We start from the raw sequence: 21,779 nt of genomic DNA on the forward strand, positions 1-21,779 counted from the left end.
GCACTACAGTTCTCATAAACCCAAGCTATGCACACTGCTTTCATGTAATAGCATTTCCAATCAGTACAGAAAAGCAGTGTTATCCTAAATAAGAAGTCATCCTTATTAGTTTCCAAATACAAAATTATTTTTCTGTTCTTTGACTAGTGTTTGGCTCTTTGGATGATACTTTGGGCTGCTAAAAAAAAATCTAACCAGGAAGTACCTACATTTTGCAAAAGAAAGTTATTTCATTTGTGATGGAGAAAACATTTAATCACTCTATATAAATGCCTGATTTTAATTTCTTGAATATTGTAAGTTCTAAAGCCCCTTAGGGACTGACAACGCCTATTTTGCTTCAAGCATAACTATATACCTGAAAAAAAGTTATGTTGTTACTAAACTGTACAGACAGACAGCATATAGGTGATGTGTCTTACAGACTTCCATCAACTTAAATCCAGCAATAAAGCATAGTGTCATATTATTAATCAGCTATGCTGCCAGAAGGCTTATAACGCTTCATGAGGTGCATCAAGCAGAGCTTTAATCAGATTTGGTGTTGCCGGTATGTTAGGCCTAGAACAAGCTAACTTTATAATTATGGCTACCTCTCCTTTCCAAAAATGGAATTGTTTATGTAGGGCATGGGAAGAGTAAAACAGCTATTTTTTTTATCCCTGATTGAGGATTCAGAGACATTCAGATTATACTTCTGCTTAACTACTTGCCAACCGCGCTATAGCCGAATGACAGCTACAGTGCGGTTGTTAAGTTCTGGGAGGGCTTCATATGACGTCCTTCCAGAACACACTCTCCTGCGCGCCCCTGGGGACGCGCACCCGGCAATCTCCGTAATCGCTGTGTCCTGTGGACACAGCTGATCACATGGTATGGTAAAATGCCAATTACAGCTGACTTTTACCACGTGATCAGCTGTGTCCAATGACACAGCAGATCACCGGTAAATGCAGTTGCCGCTTATCGGCTGCACTTTCCTCACGCTGTCACAGCGTGAGGAAAGTACTGCCGATATCCAGCAATTGTCAGAGGGCAGATCGGCACCGATCATCAGAACACTGATGATCAGTGCCCTGATGATCAGTGCCCAGCAGTGCCATCCACCAGTGCCCCCCACCTGTGCCCAGCAGTGCCACCCATAAGTACCCAGCAGTGCCACACACCTGTGCCCAGCAGTGCCACCCACCTGTGCCCAGCAGTGCCTAGTAGTGCCACCCACCAGTGCCCAGCAGTGCCCTCCATCAGAGCCCAGCAGTGCTGCCACTCAGTGCTCAGCAGTGCCGCCAGTGAGCGCCGTCCATCGGTACCACCCATCAGTGCCCATCAGTGCCGTCTATCAGTGCCCATCATTGTTGCATATCAGTGCAGCAGCATCAGTGTCGCCTCATCAGTGCTGCATATCAGTGCCGCCTATCAGTGCTTCCTCTCAGTGCCCATCATAGCTGCCAATCAGTGCAGCCTCATCAACGCACATCAGCGAAGGAGAAAAATTACCTGTTTGCAAAATTTTATATTTATATTTTAATACCACGAAAAGAAAGCTCTATTTGTGTGATAAATTTATAAAAATTTCATATGGGTACAATATTGCATGACCACGCAATTGTCATTCAAAATGCTACAGCGCTGAAAGCTGAAAATTGGCCTGAGCATGAAGGGGGTATAAGTGCACGATAGGCAAGTGCTAAAAGGAGGTTTTGAACATTAAAGAAGGATTTTGACACTGACAAACAAAAAACAGTGACCAGCCTAGTATAACACTTCCCGCTCATAGCATGTGGACTGTTAGGGACCGACCGGCGGTATCCTCTAGCGCTCCACAGACTGGGATTCCCTGGGGCGCGGAATCTAAGCTCCGACCTGCTTGTTCACCAGTGCCCCTGATGGTGGGGATGGACTTGGAGCAGGCCGAAACCAGGTCGCGGCCCCCGGGTGCAACCAGCTGTGGTAGAGGCACTTGCCGGTGATACGTAGCAGGTGAGAGCCTGATATGAAGAGGTGGAGTGAGCGAAGTCAGACAGGCCAGGTCGGTAACGGTGGAGGCAGAATGGTACAAAGCGGCAGGCAGAAGGATAAATGGGTCACAGGCCAGGTTCAGCAACAGGAGGTCAAACGTACAGGATAAGACAGGAGAATGGTCAGACAAGCCAGGGATCAGAGCAGGAGACAGTCAACGGATCAGGGTCAGGCAGGGTCGGCAACAAGGCAATCTCTCAGGAACACAGGATAACAGGAAAAGACCATGTGGCAATTTTAGCATAGTCAGAGCCTGTGTAAATAGGGCGCCCTGCGCTCTCATTGGTCCCAGACGCGCTTCCGCGATTGCGAGTGCCCATGCGCGACCGCCGTTGCCGTAGCGGGCACCTAGGTCCTAGTCCCGCATACCGTGCATGTGCAGACTTGCGCACCGCTGTAAAGCCTGGGGTCCCTGACAAGGACTGGACGATTCTAGAGATTGCGTAGAATGTGATCCCTGAGCAATGAGCTCTACATTAGAGTGCTGTTCAGACTTTTGTGTACTTTGTTGGTCACAGGGCACTTTCCAAGTCCAGAGCCATGCCCAAGGCTCTGTTGTGTCCCTGGTTCTGAAGATTAATTCATAAGTAGGCCATGTGGGCTTAGCATCAGGAGCTACTTATTGTATTGGGCACCATTATTATGTATTTTTTTAGTTGATATCCATGAAAAGGATAAAAACACAGAGGAACTGAGTGCTGCTTCAGTAGACAATGTTGCACTGGTGCACTCTGCACTCTGTTCCAGCCATTCTGTGTGAGAGACACAGGTCTCCACCTTAATTAGTTTTTACAGCTGCCTGCATTACCTTGGTCACCTCCAGCCATTTGAACCCTTCTTGCTGTTAGCAGCCTCTTCATGAATACCTAAGGTTTTATCTAGTATTCTCAGCTATGTTTTCCCTGCCAAGCAATAGAACATATTAGATTCCAAGTACAATTGCAATCCACTGAAAGTTAGGGTTCAGCTTGCTGTGCTACCTTTCAAGGGGATGGCATCAACAGCCTACAACATAGTCCCAGCTTTAGTTTCTATGTTCTTTGATTCTTCCTTAGCCCCATTGGTTATGGCCCCCAGTTCCTCTCAGTGCCCATCATAGCTGCCTATCAGTGCAGCCTCATCAACGCACATCAGCAAAGGAGAAAAATTACCTGTTTGCAAAATTTTATATTTATATTTTAATACCACGAAAAGAAAGCTCTATTTGTGTGATAAATTTATAAAAATTTCATATGGGTACAATATTGCATGACCACGCAATTGTCATTCAAAATGCTACAGCGCTGAAAGCTGAAAATTGGCCTGAGCATGAAGGGGGTATAAGTGCACGATAGGCAAGTGCTAAAAGGAGGTTTTGAACATTAAAGAAGGATTTTGACACTGACAAACAAAAAACAGTGACCAGCCTAGTATAACACTTCCCGCTCATAGCATGCATTTTTTTTTATAGGGTCCAAGGAGGATGGATGTCTTTTTTGTAGTGCTTAGTCTGTTTAGTCTAGACTTCTCTACATGCTGGTTGAGCCGGTCTCTTTATGGAAATAGGTTTGAAGACCATACCCAAACCGAACAGGACTGTTAGGGACCGACCGGCGGTATCCTCTAGCGCTCCACAGACTGGGATTCCCTGGGGCGCGGAATCTAAGCTCCGACCTGCTTGTTCACCAGTGCCCCTGGTGGTGGGGATGGACTTGGAGCAGGCCGAAACCAGGTCGCGGCCCCCGGGTGCAACCAGCTGTGGTAGAGGCACTTGCCGGTGATACGTAGCAGGTGAGAGCCTGATATGAAGAGGTGGAGTGAGCGAAGTCAGACAGGCCAGGTCGGTAACGGTGGAGGCAGAATGGTACAAAGCGGCAGGCAGAAGGATAAATGGGTCACAGGCCAGGTTCAGCAACAGGACCGCTGTAAAGCCTGGGGTCCCTGACAAGGACTGGACGATTCTAGAGATTGCGTAGAATGTGATCCCTGAGCAATGAGCTCTACATTAGAGTGCTGTTCAGACTTTTGTGTACTTTGTTGGTCACAGGGCACTTTCCAAGTCCAGAGCCATGCCCAAGGCTCTGTTGTGTCCCTGGTTCTGAAGATTAATTCATAAGTAGGCCATGTGGGCTTAGCATCAGGAGCTACTTATTGTATTGGGCACCATTATTATGTATTTTTTTAGTTGATATCCATGAAAAGGATAAAAACACAGAGGAACTGAGTGCTGCTTCAGTAGACAATGTTGCACTGGTGCACTCTGCACTCTGTTCCAGCCATTCTGTGTGAGAGACACAGGTCTCCACCTTAATTAGTTTTTACAGCTGCCTGCATTACCTTGGTCACCTCCAGCCATTTGAACCCTTCTTGCTGTTAGCAGCCTCTTCATGAATACCTAAGGTTTTATCTAGTATTCTCAGCTATGTTTTCCCTGCCAAGCAATAGAACATATTAGATTCCAAGTACAATTGCAATCCACTGAAAGTTAGGGTTCAGCTTGCTGTGCTACCTTTCAAGGGGATGGCATCAACAGCCTACAACATAGTCCCAGCTTTAGTTTCTATGTTCTTTGATTCTTCCTTAGCCCCATTGGTTATGGCCCCCAGTTCCGCCACATACAGGGAGGACTTTGCTTCAGTTGGCATGGGCCAAATTGCAGCTTTGATTGAGTATCTTGAAGGCTATAAATGCACCTTAACACCTTCCCCTTCAGAGTCATTATCTGACCTGCCTACAGCCTTAGCAGGATCTTGGCTTTCTGTTGCAAAGGCTGTATCTAATGAAGAGACTCAAAAATCTTTGCCAGATTATATTTTCCCTGTAGAGTCACAGGCAACTGCCATAGATCCCAGGTTTAGAGAGAACAGTTTTTGTTGTGAAGTATGTCACCTTAAAAATGGAAGAATGCCCTGTAGCTTTTGCTAATGCTGTTACCAACCTGGGATCTCTTAGAGGCCCTAGGACTTTGAAAACTAAACTAGGAAGTGCTTAATAAACCATTTACACCTCCTGTTTTGGAGCCCAAAATCCATTTGAAGAGTATTTGATCCAGCACTGTCAAGTCTTATTAAAGCACTGAACATTCCTGTAGAGGATGTGCAAATGTTTAAGAACTCCATAGATATATATTTGAAGATTCTTTTAAAAACTTGGTTTTTCTCACAGGCCCTGCTTTGCAGCCTGCTATAGCTATGATGTTAGTCTGTCAGTTATTAGAGGAATGGATTAAACTCATAACAGGAGGTCCTCTTTCCATCTACATATATCCCGTATTTGTAAAGTGCTTAGAGCTCATACCAGATGCCCTAAACTACTTCTTAGAAGGGTTACTTGATGTCTTCTGTCTTATTTCTTGAATTAAACTCCTTTCAGTGAAGATGGGGAGAACTCTATAGTTGGAATTCTGGTGTGCAGAGAAGGCATGTAAAAAGCAACTTCTCTGCTCACCCTTCGAGGGTCAGTGTCTCTTTGGAACTGGATCCTCATCAAGGATGTCACTGGGGCTAAGACTACACATTTACAGAAGCAGAAGAAGCCTAAGCCCTGAATTGAAAAGCCCTCAATGCCAGGATGAGTTAATTCCATTTGTTCCAGGATTTAACCTCTTAAGACCAAACCCAAGCCAGAAGACCTGTTGAACCTCAAAATCTTGGCATATAACTTTACCAAACCTGCAGACAAGTCATCTTCAGTATGAAAATAAATCCCTACTTTATGTAATGAAAGCAATTGCAAACATCTAGGTAGACAGCACCACAAATGCCAGGGTACAGGAGGTGGTATCCAAGGGCTACAAACTAAAGTTCGGTTCTCAGCTCCCTCTCCACTTTATGTATTTCAACCTTCCTGCATCACTGCACAGGCTGGCAGTCCTCGTGGATCGGGGGTTATTGCCCCAGTTCTTCTGGCTACAAATTTTTAGGGATTCAAGGGAGCAATCACCCTGTCTTGGATCTCAAAGCTCTACAGTTGTGACCAAAATTATTCAACCCCCAATGCTGTAAAGGGGTTTAGGGACTATAGTGTACATTTGGAATTGTATTCAGAATCAAATCCTACAAGGACGTTGTAACTACCCAAATGCAACTAAAATGACATCAATTGTTTATGTAATACAGTAGTAAATGGTTCTTATGTGGTTTCTTCATTGCCACAATTATTCAACCCCTTAAAGACTACCACTCTGAAGAACAGAGGTTCATACAGGTGCTTTCCATCAGGTATTGAAAACACCTGTGGATGTCACCGAGCAGCAATCAAGCATAATAAGCACCAATTAGGCAGCTTTAAAATGACTGTGATACTCAGCTCCTTCTAGACATTTACTGGTGTGGTTACAAACATGGTGAAGGCAAGAGAATGGTCCAGGAAGACAAGAGAAGAGGTGATTTCTCTTCACAGGAAGGGCAATGGCTATAAGAAGATTGCAAAGATGTTAAACATACCAAGAGACACCTTAGGAAGCATCATTCGCAAATTCAAGGCAAAGGGCACTGTTGAAACGCTACCTGGTCGTGGCAGAAAGAAGATGCTGACTTCGACTGCTGTGCGCTACCTGAAGCGTAGAGTGGAGAGAAGTCCCCGTGTGACTGCTGAGGAACTGAGAAAAGATTTGTCAGATGTGGGTACAGAAGTTTCAGCCCAGACAATAAGACGCACACTGCGTAATGAAGGCCTCCGTGCCAGAACTCCCAGGCGTACCCCCTTGCTGTCTCCAAAGAATAAGAAGAGTCGACTGCAGTATGCCAAAAGCCATGTGGACAAACCACAAAAGTTGTGGGATAGTGTTCTGTGGACTGATGAAACAAAATTAGAACTGTTTGGGCCCATGGATCAACGCTATGTTTGGAGGAGGAAGAACAAGGCCTATGATGAAAAGAACACCTTGCCTACTGTGAAGCATGGTGGAGGGTCAATCATGCTTTGGGGCTGTTTTGCTTCTGCAGGTACAGGGAAGCTTCAGCGTGTGCAAGGTACCATGAATTCTCTTCAGTACCAGGAGATATTGGATGGAAACGTGATGCAGTCCGTCACACACCTGAGGCTTGGGAGACGTTGGACCTTTCAACAGGACAATGATCCCAAGCATACCTCCAAGTCCACTAGAGCATGGTTGCAGAGGAAAGGCTGGAACATTTTGGAGTGGCCATCGCAGTCACCAGACTTAAATCCGATTGAGAACCTCTGGTGGGACTTAAAGAAAGCAGTTGCAGTGCGCAAGCCTAAGAATGTGACTGAACTGGAGGCCTTTGCCCATGAAGAATGGGCGAAGATACCCGTAGATCGCTGCAAGACACTTGTGTCAAGCTATGCTTCACGTTTAAAAGCTGTTATAACTGTAAAAGGATGCTGTACTAAGTACTAAGATTGAATGTCACTTGGGGGTTGAATAAAACTGATAATGCTGTGAGCACAGAAAAGACATTTGTGGTTATTTCATTATAACTGTTATGTTATATTTGTCTGACCTACAAGTGCCTCTTTAATGTAAATGTAAGCAAGATGACTGAATGATCAAAAGCAATGTCAAACTGGCCAAAACACTCAATTTCAGTGGGGGTTGAATAATTTTGGTCACAACTGTAAATGCCTTCATTTGAACCCAAGAATTCCACAAGGAATCCACTAGGTCTTTCTGGCATGTCCATATTTTTCCAGCACATCACTCTTTTCTGTGGATTCCCTATACTTTTAGTTTGTTGCCCTTCTATTCAAACTCTCTTTCATACCCCATGTGTTCACCAGATATCATTTTACATTCACTGGATGATCTCCTGTTGAGAGACTAGTTCATACAAGTATTTCCTGGAAATATCACACAAGGACAGTTTAAATCCTAAAAATAATTCCAGAGCATTGGAACTTGGACTGTCTGAACCTTATGCTAGACAGAGCTCAAGCAAAAGAAGGTTTTTTTTTTCCTCCAGGAGAAACTTTAAACTCTCTGCTCACAACTTATTTCTGTCCAAGAGTTAACCAACTCCATTTTCCTGAGAGTCATGGGGCTCTTGGTAGCCTTTTATGAGACAGTCCTGTCTAGTTCCACTCCAGGCCTGTACAGCTTACCAGCCTGTCATTTTAGGAAAGATTAATCCAGTCTTTGGACAAACTGATTCACATGTCACTAAGTACCAGGTTTTCTCTGACCTGGTGGCTCACAAATCCAATTCTGAAGTTAATTAAATCCATCTCATTGTGGGAGGGGTCCTAGACACCTTGTTGGTGCAGGGGGCTTGGATACCAATCAACATTATAGAGTTTCAGGTGCTTTTGCTTGTCCCGAGAACCCTGGACATCTGATCAGGATCCAGTCAGATAGTGCCACAATAGTGGCAAACATGAACCATGAGGGAGAAACCGGAATGCTTGCTGTGGCAAAGGAGGTAGAAAGGAGCTACACTCCAGGCATGGAATATTGGCAGGTTAACTTCCTCACTAATATTTCAATACATTATTATTCATAAGTTTATAAATGTGAAGTATTTGTTGTCCCCACTCCCCACAGATGCCAGCGTTATCTTGAAAGTTGTTCAGCATTTTCTTTTCCTAACCATTTTTCTGCCTGCAAAATATGTCATCCACGAATGATTGAAAAAAAATCATGAGAGCAGAGCAATTTGCCAAAGATGTCTGTGTAAAGAGAGGCAAGGCGCTCTTGTGAATATGGCACAACTACAGTGTCATCAGTCTGAAAAGGCCCATGTGTGAGTGACACTGGCAGAACACAATTATAATGATATCTATGGAAGGGGGACACTGTCCAGTATGTGATCCCTGTCTACATTTTGTAAATAATAGAATCTTGCTGATGGATAACAGTGAAAAAACTTAATTCTGCTTTAGGAGTTAAATGTATTTTAGATATACTCCAAAATGATAGACATTGCATTAACATTTGTTTATAAAATTGTTGCTTGATATTGACTGCACAGATGTAAAAAATCCAAATGTTTTCTTTGCTGCCTTTCTTTCAGCTGCTACTTTACGTGTTGGCAACATGTGCAGTGCTTACTCCAAACATTATTTTGTCCTCCATCATTTCTACCACATAAAAAGTGTCACTTATCAAACTACCATGCTCTCTTATAAAAATATATAGTTCAATGTACAGATGATCTTGCTGTGTCCAGGAAAGTACTAAATAAGCCTCTTATGATGTGATAGGAATAAAAATATATACTGTAAAATCTTCATAAAAACTTTATATATATATATAATACATTGTATACACCTATAGCTGAGGATCTGTCTGTCCAGCATGTTTTGTCTCAAAAAGACATTATCAGGAATTGTACAGATGAATATGTGACTTTTAGCAGTCGCCATTTTTTGGGTTTAATTGGGTCTACCTACATACACTTTATTACACACCAGGCTCAAAATATCAAGGATACACACTTCACTTTGCCGCCGGGTAGACAAGGCTATTTCTTTTTAATAAACAAACTCTTTTCTGATGCAATTCTTTTGGAAGTCCAGCTGTATTTCTTATTTTCTTTAAAGGCACTACCAATCAAGGTTAAAAAAATTGTCATCAACGTGAGGGCTGCTGGTAGAATAAAAGCAATTTATGACATATATAATTTAGTGACAGCTTCTAGCAATCTCTTCACTGGAAACCTGAAGGAGTTATTATTCCATTTCTTTGGACTCTCCTTGCTTTGCCTATGCTCCATTGGCTTTAATAATGGTTCGAACACATAACAAGAATAAAGCTGGGAATTATTTTCTCTAAACATGTTTCCCTAAAGTTTTTTTTCCTATTTCTTTTATTTCGGCTAAGCCAAATATAAACTGTACAATAGCAATGGCTAATAAAAATAATCTAACTGCAATGGTATGGGTCACGAGTAAAGACAGCATAAGTTGAATTGCAAACTTAATTAACTAATTAAAGAGCCCAACGGCTCTCATTATCACACTTCACTCTAATTATTTGATACACACACAAAATCTCTTATGGTTTCTAAACTTTGGGTTACCCCTTATTGGTGAGTGTTTAAATACCCTGAGAATGTTTATTGTATAACGCTTTAGGAACAAGACATAAACAGATATTGTTTCTGTTCCAGGTAAAGCCTCAGGCTATGAGTGACAGTTACATTTGTGATGTAGAGCCTACAAGGTTGATAAGAGATGAAAGACAAGAATCTCTACATTGACTATTAGTTGATAACAGATTTTATTATTAAAATATGATTGGCATGTGCCAGTCTGTCAACCCAACCTGCAGGGCTCCCAAGATGATAGATATATCTGTTCAGCAGAAGTTCTAACAAATAATTTAGAAATTCAGTCAGTTGAGACTGAATTCAAGTTTAGTGGTCCCAAGACATTGTATTGCCATATACAGTACATGGTAACAATAACAGGGAATTATGGGAAAAAGCAGAATAAGTAGCTGTAATAGATTACCATATGTATTCCCAATATTATGATCCTGGGACTACTTCCGCTCCTGAAAATGTGTAATGAAAAATATTGGTATGGACCAGTGACATCAGTTATGAGAGTTATATACTTATTCATATTCCATATTCACGTGGCCATTTGCATGCAGCTGCCGAATTCTAGCTGCAAGAATCAGTGGATTCTTGCGGCTGGAATGACTGGGGCATATGAATAACAGCAGCTGCTCAGCTTACACTAATGCCAGACTGACAGTGGCCACCAATGTTTGCATGTAACCACACACAGAATGTGTTACTTGCAGTTAGTCACGATGCTCAGATATCTGTCCTTAATCGCAGGTAACCACTGTGTGCAGCTACATGTGAACAGTGGTGGCCGCTGTCATTAGTTTTACTGAGCTGAGTGGCTGCTGGTTTTCGCATGTCCTGGTCATTCCAGCATCAAGCATCCCTGATTCTTGCCACTGAAATCTGGTGGCTGCATGTAATTGGCCGCATGAAAAAAGCCTTCCACACTCCTGTATTTTCTTATTCTGCTAAGCTCTTGTTTTTAATAACTAAATTGCCTGGGGACCAGCTGTATAGTTTCACCCTTTGGCAAACCTCTACTGGCACAGGTATAGAGAGATATTTAACTTTATACATTTCTACAACTCAATAGAAGTGTGTCTAACTCTGTTTCTATAAGAAACATTAGGGTTTTACAAGTGTGTTTAGCACTACTACAAGAGGTATTTAGTTTTCCATAAGCATTGTGGTAATTCTGAATTTGCAATTATTAGCAGTATTTACAAACTTCCAATCCTGAAATTTAGACATCTAACATTATTTTTAGTACATACTGTAAAAATAATTCTATATTTCTCTGACTATTGATTTAAATAGGAAACATTGAATTCTTGCTTGAAAAACACATTTACTCATTTTGAAAGAAGCTTTTTTTTTAATGGGGAAAGTTTCAATTCAGATTTTTTTATTTATGATTGTCACGTCACTGACATTATCACAAACTCAATGGACTTGTATTGTAATTTTTTCCAGTGAACTGTATTAAGTTACCTTATATGCTATGTCTAAATTAAACAATGCTTTTATTTCAGTTCCAGGCAAACCTCGGCTTGTCATTAACCACACCCAAATGAATACTGCTCTCATTCAGTGGTATGCACCAGTGGAATCCTTTGGCCCTCTCATGGGCTATCGTCTGAAATATGGTCGCAAAGATGTGGATATTCTCACTACACTAGAGTTCTCAGACAAAGAAGATCACTTCACAGCCAAAGAAATCCACAAAGGAGCATCATATGTCTTTAAGCTATCAGCCAGAAACAAAGTGGGCTTTGGGGAAGAAAATATACAAGAAATTACTATACCAGAGGATGTTCCAAGTGGATTTCCTCAAAACCTGCATTGTGACAGCATGTCATCAACTTCAGTGCAGATAACATGGCAACCTCCCATCTTAGCAGAAAGGAATGGTGTAATCACAAAATACATTCTCCTGTACAGGGACATCAATAATCGATATCATCCAACTGAAGTGCCCATTGTACCTGCCGACACAACTGTGACTCTTACCACCTTAAAACCCGATACCATTTATGATGTTAAAATACGTGCTTACACAAGCAAAGGTCCCGGTCCTTTTAGTCCAAGTGTCCAATTCAGGACGCTGCCAGTAGATCAAGGTAGGATTTGTCTGCTTAAGTCTCTGTCCTTAGCGGAGTATCTTTTCTTGGGAAAACAGGGTATGGAAGTGCTTGCTAATCCTGGTGAAACTTCTTATGTTATTAGGGCTACAATTCCATAAGGTAAAGTACAACAGGCTTAATATATTTTAAAGGCATTTGTTCTTTGTATCGCTACTTCCTGCATAAAGCTTTCAGGTAAGGTTAATTTTAACATAGCTGGAGCCAAGAAAACCATATTGCAGGTTCTTATCAACCCATTTCTCCTTCAGCTTACTTCAGGAGTGGGGTATAAAACTGTAAATGTTTCAGAAGCAGATAGGTTTTCTGTTTTAAAAAAGAACATTTAAATACCTTTTTTATACTTTTCCAGCAGTGTTCGCAAAAAATTTCCATGTGAAAGCTGTCATGAAGACATCAGTGTTGTTATCATGGGAAATTCCAGAAAATTACAACTCTGCATTACCATTTAAAGTAAGTTTTTTTTTTACTTTTAGGCAAGGAACTTAAGGTGGTTATAAGGTGAAATATTTTTCCCACACACTAAACTAGGTATAAATAATTGTCAGTGAATTGTTACACATTGGGGTAGATTTACTAAAACCGTTGAGTGCAAAATCTGGTGCAGCTCTGCATAGAAACCAATCAGCTTCCAGGTTTTTTTGTCAAAGCTTAACTTTACAGGCTGAAGTTAAAAGCTGATTGGTTATCATGCACAGCTGCACCAGATTTTTCACTCTCCAGTTTTAGCAAATCAACCTCATTTTTTAAATTGCCTGGTGTTTTAGTGCAGGTATTCCATTAAAATGCTAGGTCTGTTTATTGGATAGGCCCCTGCCCCCCCCCCCCCCCCCGCCTCCCTGTAAATATGTAACACAAAAAAACACACATTGCACAGTGTATAGTACAAACAAACATTGCTTCAGGTGTTAGCACAATGCAATTCTACATGGGGGGGGTTTTATCTAATAATTGGACCTACAATTTGATTCAAGGCCTGATTTAAAACTGTTCTTATCGCTCATCAAGCAAAGGTTTCAAGCAAAGCCTAATTTTTGGGTTTGTTCATTTATTCTCAACTTTTTTACCCCAGAAGAACCCTTAAAATAATTTGTAGCTCTAAAGGGAGCCCTTGCTAAAGCTAAATCATGGGTGGTCAATGGGAAAAAAAATCCCTCTGACATTATTTGCTAGAGGGAAGAATACCCCCTTTTAGTGGTGGTCTGAGAGCAGCTAACTCTGTCATGTGGCATTGACCCCGAGATTCTGCAGTACCATCGAATCCAAACCACCATCCAAGAGGTCAGTCAACCAGAGTTCAAGGAACCCTGGTTGTGAATGGCTGTCATAAACAATAAATATATTGTTATGGAAGGAGAGGAGAAAATTTGGCATCACTTGATGCGGACAGTCCCAGAGCTGTCATATCTCCAGGGAACCAATAGGGAGTAGTCAAGGATTCTAAATATTCTGATCAGTTTTTCCCCTCAGAATTTTCAAGTGACACTTGCTTAGCTTGCCTCCATGACAAGAGATGTTACTGGATTAAGTAACATCAAAAAGAATGCATCAAAAAGAACTTGTCAGGATAGAAATATTGGAGCTGCCATTACCCAGTCAAACAAAGGATGAGAGGTCATTTAATGTCTGATATGTTTCAGGGCAGTGACAGCCTGACTTCGCACATCTCCAGTCTTTTGAATATGCTGTGTGTCAGAGGTCATACAGTTTGCAAGCAGAAACTGTTAGAATGTGTGATTTAGGATTTGTTCACACCGTGGTGCAAAGACGTCAGTTTTTCTGCATGCGTTCCGCAAGGGCACAACAAAATGAATTCTTCTCTATGTGCCATGTTCACACTACAACACTGGTATCATATACGTAGATTTTTCCTGTTCAGGAATCTGCAATATGTATAAAACTCATTGGAGCATGCATTAAAACTGATGTAAACTGATGTCTCTGCAAGTGAAATCTGCACATCAGTTTGCATCATTTTTTCTGCACATATGGTGTGAACAAGGCTCTAGTCATGAAGACCATGATAAAATAGAGCCAAGTTTTCTTTTACATTATGATTACCAAATATCATAAAGTTGCATAGCAACTCCTCAGTCTCTCCCTGCAGAAGTGCAGATTTTACTTTTTGCCCCTTTTATAAAAGAACTAACATTATGTTTCTGGTATAATGTATGATGTCTTTATTTAAAAATGAAATAAAAGTTTTTAATAAAGTGTGTGTTTTTTTAATGTGGTGCTGCGAACACAACGTGTAACCAAAATACACAATGTAATCATGTAATTGTAATGAAGCCTGCAAACAGTTATTGCAGACTTCATTCATGCAGAAGCCTATGCCAGCTCTCTTGGTACACAGAGTGTCCCTGGGCACCACTCACAATTATTTTGCCTCTTATTGTTGTTACTGGTACTCACTATACATGTGTGGTATATATTAATAGCTTTTTAGCACTATTATCTTTCCTAATTAAGCCCTTAGTTTGAGAAAACATATTTATATTTGGGTACATCCTATTAAAGGACATTTTCGTATAACCCCTCTAGATATTTTTTACATTTATGAGGGGCAGTTTTAATAATTTGAAAAAAAAACAAAACAGCAGTATTTCTAAGGAAAATAAAATGAATGTGGAGAAAGGATGTTGGATTAAACAGTAACTTCTGATATGTAAGGTATTGTTATACTGCCAAAGGGAATAATAGGTAAGACAGGTTGTACATATTAACATTTTTTAGTGCGACTCGGGGCCTATATCATTATTTCATATTTAAAGTGGTATTAAACCCAATACCAAAAATGTAATGTACTGAAACTTACCAGTCAGTAGACGTAGTGGCTGCATTAATATTCTTTAAAAAAAACAAAAAATAACAGCGCTAGTGAACAAACATAAAAACCAATAAAATTCAAATACTTATAGTGAATTTACATAAGTGAATTTTATAAAGTGAATATGAAAAAAATGTAAAACATGAATCTAAATTCATATTACAACTAAAGTCCCTTCTTCTCCAAAAGTATATACAGGTGAAACTCGAAAAATTTGAATATCGTGCAGAAGTTCATTTATTTCAGTAATGCAACTTAAAAGGTGAAAGTAATATATGAGATAGACTCATTACATGCAAAGCAAGATAGTTCAAGCCGTGATTTGTCATAATTGTGATGATTATGGCTTACAGCTCATGAAAACTCCAAATCCACAATCTCAGAAAATTAGAATATTACATGCAATCAATAAAACAAGGATTGTACATAGAACAATATCGGACCTCTGAAAAGTAGAAGCATGCATATGTACTCAGTACATTGTTTGGGCCCTTTTGCAGCAATTACTGCCTCAATGTGGAGTGGCATGGAAGCTATCAGCCTGTGGCACTGCTGAGGTGTTATGGAAGACCAGGATGCTTCAATAGCAGCCTTCAGCTCTTCTGAATTGTTGGGTCTCATGTCTCTCATCTTTCTCTTGGCAATGCCCCATAGATTCTCTATGGGGTTCAGGTCAGGTGAGTTTGCTGGCCAATCAAGCACAGTAATCCCACGGTCATTGAACCAGGTTTTGGTGCTTTTGGCAGCGTAGGCAGGTGCCAAGTCCTGCTGGAAAATGAAGTCAGCATCCTCATAAAGCTCGTCTGCGGAAGGAAGCATGAAGTGCTCCAAAATCTCCTGGTAGATGGCTGTGTTGACCCTGGACTTAATGAAGCACAGTGGACCAACACCAGCAGATGACATGGCTCCCCAAATCAACACAGACTGTGGAAACTTCACACTGGACTTCAAACATCTTGCAGTGTGTGCCTCTCCATTCTTCCTCCATACTCTGGGTCCTTGGTTTCCAAATGAGATGCAAAAGTTGCTCTCATCAGAAAAGAGGACTTTGGACCACTGAACAACAGACCAGGTCTGTTTTTCTTTAGCCCAGGTAAGACGCTTCTGACGTTTGTTGTGCAGGAGCGGCTTGACAAGAGGAATACGACAATTGAAGCCCATGTCCAGGATCCATCTGTGTGCGGTGGCTCTTGATGCACTGACTCCAGCCTCAGTCCACTCCTTGTGAAAGTCCCCAACACTTTTGAATGGCCTTTTCCTGACAATCCTCTCCAGGCTGCGGTCATCCCTGCTGCTTGTGCACCTTTTTCTTCCACACTTTTCCCTTCCACATAACTTTATATTAATGTGCTTTGATACAGCACTTTGGGAACATCCAACCTCTTTTGCAATTACCTTTTGAGGCTTTCCCTCCTTATGGAGGGTGTCAATGATGGTTTTCTGCACAACTGTCAGGTCAGCAGTCTTTCCCATGATTGTGATTCCTACTGAACCAGACTGAGAGACCATTTAAAGGCTCAGGAACCCTTTGCAGGTGTTATGGCTTAATTAGCTGATTAGAGTGGGACACTTTGAGCCTAGAATATTGCACCTTTTCACAATATTCTAATTTTCTGAGATTGTGGATTTTGCACGATATTCAAATTTTTCGAGTTTTACCTGTATACAGTGCCAAGTGCTATCTAAGTAGTGCTATCTAGCAGACCAGTGGCCATAAAAGACGATAAAGAGGATGACAGTAATGGCACTCCACGCCCAAATAGGATTCCACAACATGGTGAAGTATGCCAAAAAAACTCCTTTATTCCTTAAAATTACCAGTTCACATTCCAAGAAAGATTCTGATGCAAGATAAAAAGCACTGTGCTTACATAAACAGCGATATGGCAAGTGTTGCTACGTTGGTCTGTGTGTCGCCGGCCAAGTTGAGCGTCTTTCTATGCTGGAGCCATCAGCTTGCCATATTGCTGTTTATGCAAGTACAGTGCTTCTTATCTTGCATCAGAATCTTTTTTGGAATGTGAACTGTTGATTTTAAGGAATAAAGGAGTTTTTTGCACATACTTCGCAATGTATGTGTTCTTTTTGGTTTTTTGATACTATGGCCATTGATCCACTGTTGTGGAATCCTATCTGGGCTCGGAGTGCCATTACTTTCACCTTCTAATGGTCTGTCATCTGCACATTTTTGAGTTGAGTGCTTTATGACCATTTATAATTTTATGGTCCCCTGGTCTGGTAAGAGGCCCTGGCATCTATATGTGGAGGTGGTGGAGTTTTTTCACATCGTGGTGCATTATAACAACATGGATTACACTTGGCACTGTATATATACTTTTGGAGAAGAAGGTACTGGAATTGTAATGTGAATTTGGATGTTTTACATGGACACTTTAATCCTTCAATTTTTATTTTCACTGTATGAAATTCACTGATGTAAATTCACTATGATATAGGCATTTGATTTTTATTGTTTTTTATGTTTGTTTGCTAGCGCTGTTATTTTGTTTTTTTATGGTTTTTCATTTGGTGTCACAGTGATTAACAGCTGCTTTATTTTCCCTTTTTTGCATCGTAGCGCAGATATATTTTTTACTTATTTAAATTAAATAATATTCTTTTTTAGGCTTTTTTCCCCTCTGTTTTCACCTGGTGATCTGGCCAGTACCACACCTCTGGATGAAGGTGCCTAGAGCAACCTTTGACAATAGCATTGCCAGTCTGGAGGGAGGGGAGTGTTAGATGCACTAGCAGATTTAGATACACTAAACAAATTGAAGCCAAACTGCAGCCAACAGAGCAGTTACAGAAACAGGTTTTTTTTTCATTTTTGGGATAAAGGTTTTACATAAATGAATAAAATTTGATCTTTGTAAGCACCCCTGTCAGTAGTAAATGGCTTGTGTCAACCTACTAACTGCTACATCTGCAGGACACATTTATCTGTTGAAAAACAATAGACTTACTGGCAGGATCACCAAGTGAAAGTAAAAGAAAGCAAGCTTAAAAAAGAAAACTAATGCAGCTTTCACTTATTGAAATTGGTAAGCTGCAATATAATAAATGTTTGTTTTTGGGTTAAATACCCCTTTAAATGTATTTGATTTGATAAAAGTTGTATTTTAATCCAGTGGGTCAGACATGCTGTAATGGTGAAGATTGTCATTATTATTTGGAAATGTAAAGAAATTTACACAAACATTTGAAGGTCATAAATCCTGTAGTTATTAGTGCAGTTTGACTTTTAATTTTTTAGATAGTGATTGGCCATACAAAGCCAGGAATGAACATGTAGGGTTTAACAGTCCTGGTTAAAACAGAAACAGTGTTTATGTGTTTTGCTGAAGTGCTTTAGGTCAAGATATCAATTCAGAATGAACAGGGTTTGTGTAATCATATCCTAGAGCAGTTTACTGCTGTGCTTTGTGTGATTCCGTTACTTGTCTTTCTGTATCCTCTCCTTCTCATGGTAGTTCAATATATCATCACAGCGCTATCAAGAAAAGTTATATATAACCTATTAAGTTTGATAAAGTGTTGAAGTTTTTACCTATAAAAGTGTTTGGCTAGCATCAATGCTATAAAGTGGCCTTGCTGTATTATATTCACTTCGTAGCATTTGGGGTTTCTCTTCCTTGGGTCCCACACTGCTACAAACTTCACTATTCACTATTTCCAAGCAAACTAGAACCATAGTTTTCCAATGGACCACCTATCGATAAGGAGGTCATAGAGTAACTTGTTGAAGCATTTTTCGCTAAACTTGGCAATGCTCTTTAAGAAAATGGCTGTGTTTTGCCAGATATATAACCTAAGAAATCATTCATCTTTTAGATCCTGTATGATGATGGAAAAAAAGCTGATGAAGTAGATGGTCGGGCAACCCAGAAGCTCATCAAAAACTTAAAACCAGAAACATTATACTCATTTGTTCTTACAAATCGGGGGAACAGTGCAGGAGGTCTACAGCACAGAGTGGCAGCCAGAACAGCTCCTGATGTCCTAAGAACAAAACCTGTTTTTATAGGGAAAACCAATTCTGATGGCATGATAACTGTGGAGTTACCAGAAGTCCCTGCCAACCATAAAATAAAGTAAGTCTTTTTTGTGTAGTTATATTTTTTATGTTTCTCTGGTGATGTGCTGTACATAATAAATGGGTCTTGACTAAATGGGGTTGATTTATTAAAGGCAAATGGCTTGTTCACTTTGCAAGGAAATTTTAATTTTGTAAGGGTTTTTTTCCTTAGCTTAGTGAATGAAGTAAAGCTTCGCTGACTTCCATCATCCAATCATGTCCAAGCAAAAACAAGATTACCCATTCACATGCAGAGTGAAAAAAGACCAGTATATCCCAATTGTGCAGTACATGAAACAGGCAAAGTATTCATAGACCCTGGGTAATAGGTATGTACCTTCAGGTGACTGAGCATTGGAAAAGCTTTCAAGGACATGTCCCCTGGGCACCTCCCCCACAACCCTACCCCCACTCTGTGAGTTCTCAGTTTTGTAGCAAGCAATGCAGATTAATCAAGGAATGGAAGGGAGGGTGTCCTATACTGTACTACAAGATATGGAATTTACAGGTAAGACAAAATTCCTCTTACCTTAATCACAAACTTCAGGACACAAGCAAAGTATTCATAGACCCTGGGAGATCCCCAAGCAATGAATGAAAAGGGTGGACAACAACTAGGTAAACAGAACTATGCAGCAGGCTCAGCAACAAAAAGTGTCAGAAATGACCCAACTTGAGAGTGCCCTTGCAGGAAACTTGTGGCCAAAACCTGCATCCGCTGAATATTTCACATCCTCCTGGTAGGAACTTGAGAAGGTATGAACAGAGAACCAGGTGGTGACCTTACACAGTTTGGTTACTGAGGGCTGGCACTAAAATGCCCAAGAAACTCCCACTGATCTGGTGGAATGGGAACATAAAAGCACAGGAGGAGATTTCTTATTGAGAGTGTAAGCACTAGCAGTGAGAATGCTAATCCATCTCACGATGGTGAGTGTCCCTTGAAAGGTACAGAGAACAGGACAAATAGAAAATCTGTCTGTATCATCGTAGCTGTAGTTTTTTTTTTTGTATTAACAATTTTTATTGGTTTTCATGTGAGTACAAACAGTATATTTTTAAAAAAGATAAGGAAAAAAAAAAAAAAAAGCATATCAGAAAGGTACATCGATGGTAAAACTACATATGATCAGGACCAGTGGAATCATATAATAACAGTGCGAAAGTAATCAGGGTCTTACATTTTGGGCCGGCATAGAGGAAATGAAGGTATCCCACGGGAGCCAAATCATCTCAAACACAGCAAACGAACAATTATGTAATGCAGTCATATATTCCATCTGTCTTACATCAGCAACAAGTTTGTACAAAATCGGCAATGAAGGGGGAGTAGAAGATAACCAACACATAGGAATGCTTCTCCTGGCCGCGGTCAGAACATGTACAGCAAGTTTTCTAGCTGGTTTAGGTAGACCCGGGAATGGCAAGCCCAGCAAAAAATGCAGTGGGTCAAATGGGAGAGAGATATGCAACAACGATTGCAACAAGGAGCGGACCTCTTCCCAAAAAGGGGCAATGGAGCTGCATGTCCAAAAGATATGGTAGAGAGAACCAAGATCTCTACTACAGCGCCAGCAGGCAGGAGAAGCATTCGGATTATAAGCATGAAGAACTTCAGGTGTTTTGTACCATAACATCATGATCTTGTATATATTTTCCCTAAAAACCACACAGACAGAAGATCTAGATGCATTTTCCCAGATTTTCTTCCACGTTAATAAATCAATATCGCGTTGTACAAATTGAGACCACCTACGCATGTAAAGGTGAGTGTCATTGGATAAAGGGGGGGCATCCATAAGGAGTTTATAAGTATTAGAGATAATACCCCTTTGGTGGGGACCCTGCATACATAAACGTTCGAAGGGAGTAGGCTTCCCCAGGATCAATAAGGGTGATAAGGTAGAAAAAAAATGGCGTATTTGAAGGTATATATATAGGTGATGAGGAGGTAGAGGAGCCTTTTTCTGAAGATCCGGGAATGAGTGTAACTTACGAGTCACCGGGTGTACCAAGTGACGCAATTGAAAAAGGTTAGCTACTACCCAAAGAGACATCCGGGACATGGCCATATTATCTGGAAGATTAGGGTTATAGAGGATATTTGTCAGTGGGGAGCAATCAGAGGCCAGTGTAAATTTAGCCTTACATTTCTGCCAAACAGTCAGTGAAAAATGCATGGGACCAAGGAATAGGTGGCGGAAGGAAGAGACATCCACTGCTGAGGTCGACCAAAGGAGGGAACATGGATGAGCTGGGGACAGTTGCAATGATTCGATCTCAGTCCATGTGTTGGGAGGATGGTGGGTGGACCATGACATGAGAAAACGAAGGTGAGTTGCATAGTAGTATGTTATTATATCCGGCGCCCCCAATCCCCCCCTAGAACGCGGGGAGAGCAGAACAGAACGTGCAATCCTGTGCCGCTTATTGTGCCAAATAAAATGTAGGAAAGATTTCTGAAGGGAGTGAAGTTTGGACATAGGAACGGGGACGGGGAGAGTTGCAAACAGGTATAAAAGTTTGGGTAACACGGTCATTTTTAAGACGTTGATGCGTCCGAGGAAAGAGATGGGCAAGGTATCCCAATGTTTCAGAGAGCGAGAAATTGCTATAAATAGTGGGGGGAAATTGGCCTCGTATATGGATTGGTAAGAGGAAGTAAGATTAGTACCTAAATATTTTAAAGAGTGGGTGCACCACCGGTAGGGAAAGGCTTGCTGAAGCGAGGTTAGAACAGCAGGTGGAACATG

At 41.0% G+C, this 21,779-nt stretch overlaps 1 protein-coding gene across 30 annotated transcripts in view; it reads left to right on the forward strand.

The window, feature by feature from the left end:
- PTPRD (protein tyrosine phosphatase receptor type D) overlaps positions 1 to 21,779 on the forward strand; it is a 2,222,737-nt gene that overhangs the window by 2,043,882 nt on the left and 157,076 nt on the right. For 14 of the 30 annotated variants that reach the window (XM_089678099.1, XM_089678100.1, XM_089678098.1 and 11 more), the window contains 3 exons: positions 11,510 to 12,097; positions 12,471 to 12,571; positions 18,783 to 19,042. In XM_089678099.1, coding sequence (XP_089534225.1) covers positions 11,510 to 12,097; positions 12,471 to 12,571; positions 18,783 to 19,042 — 949 coding nt within the window. The remainder of the gene's footprint in view (positions 1 to 11,509; positions 12,098 to 12,470; positions 12,572 to 18,782; positions 19,043 to 21,779) is intronic. The other 16 variants (XM_089678102.1, XM_089678104.1, XM_089678107.1 and 13 more) reach the window with 3 other exon arrangements.

Source organism: Staurois parvus, unplaced genomic scaffold, assembly GCF_062004578.1.
Source record: "Staurois parvus isolate SC_StPar_1 unplaced genomic scaffold, SC_StPar_1.0 ptg000198l, whole genome shotgun sequence".
Taxonomy (NCBI): Eukaryota; Metazoa; Chordata; class Amphibia; order Anura; family Ranidae; genus Staurois; species Staurois parvus.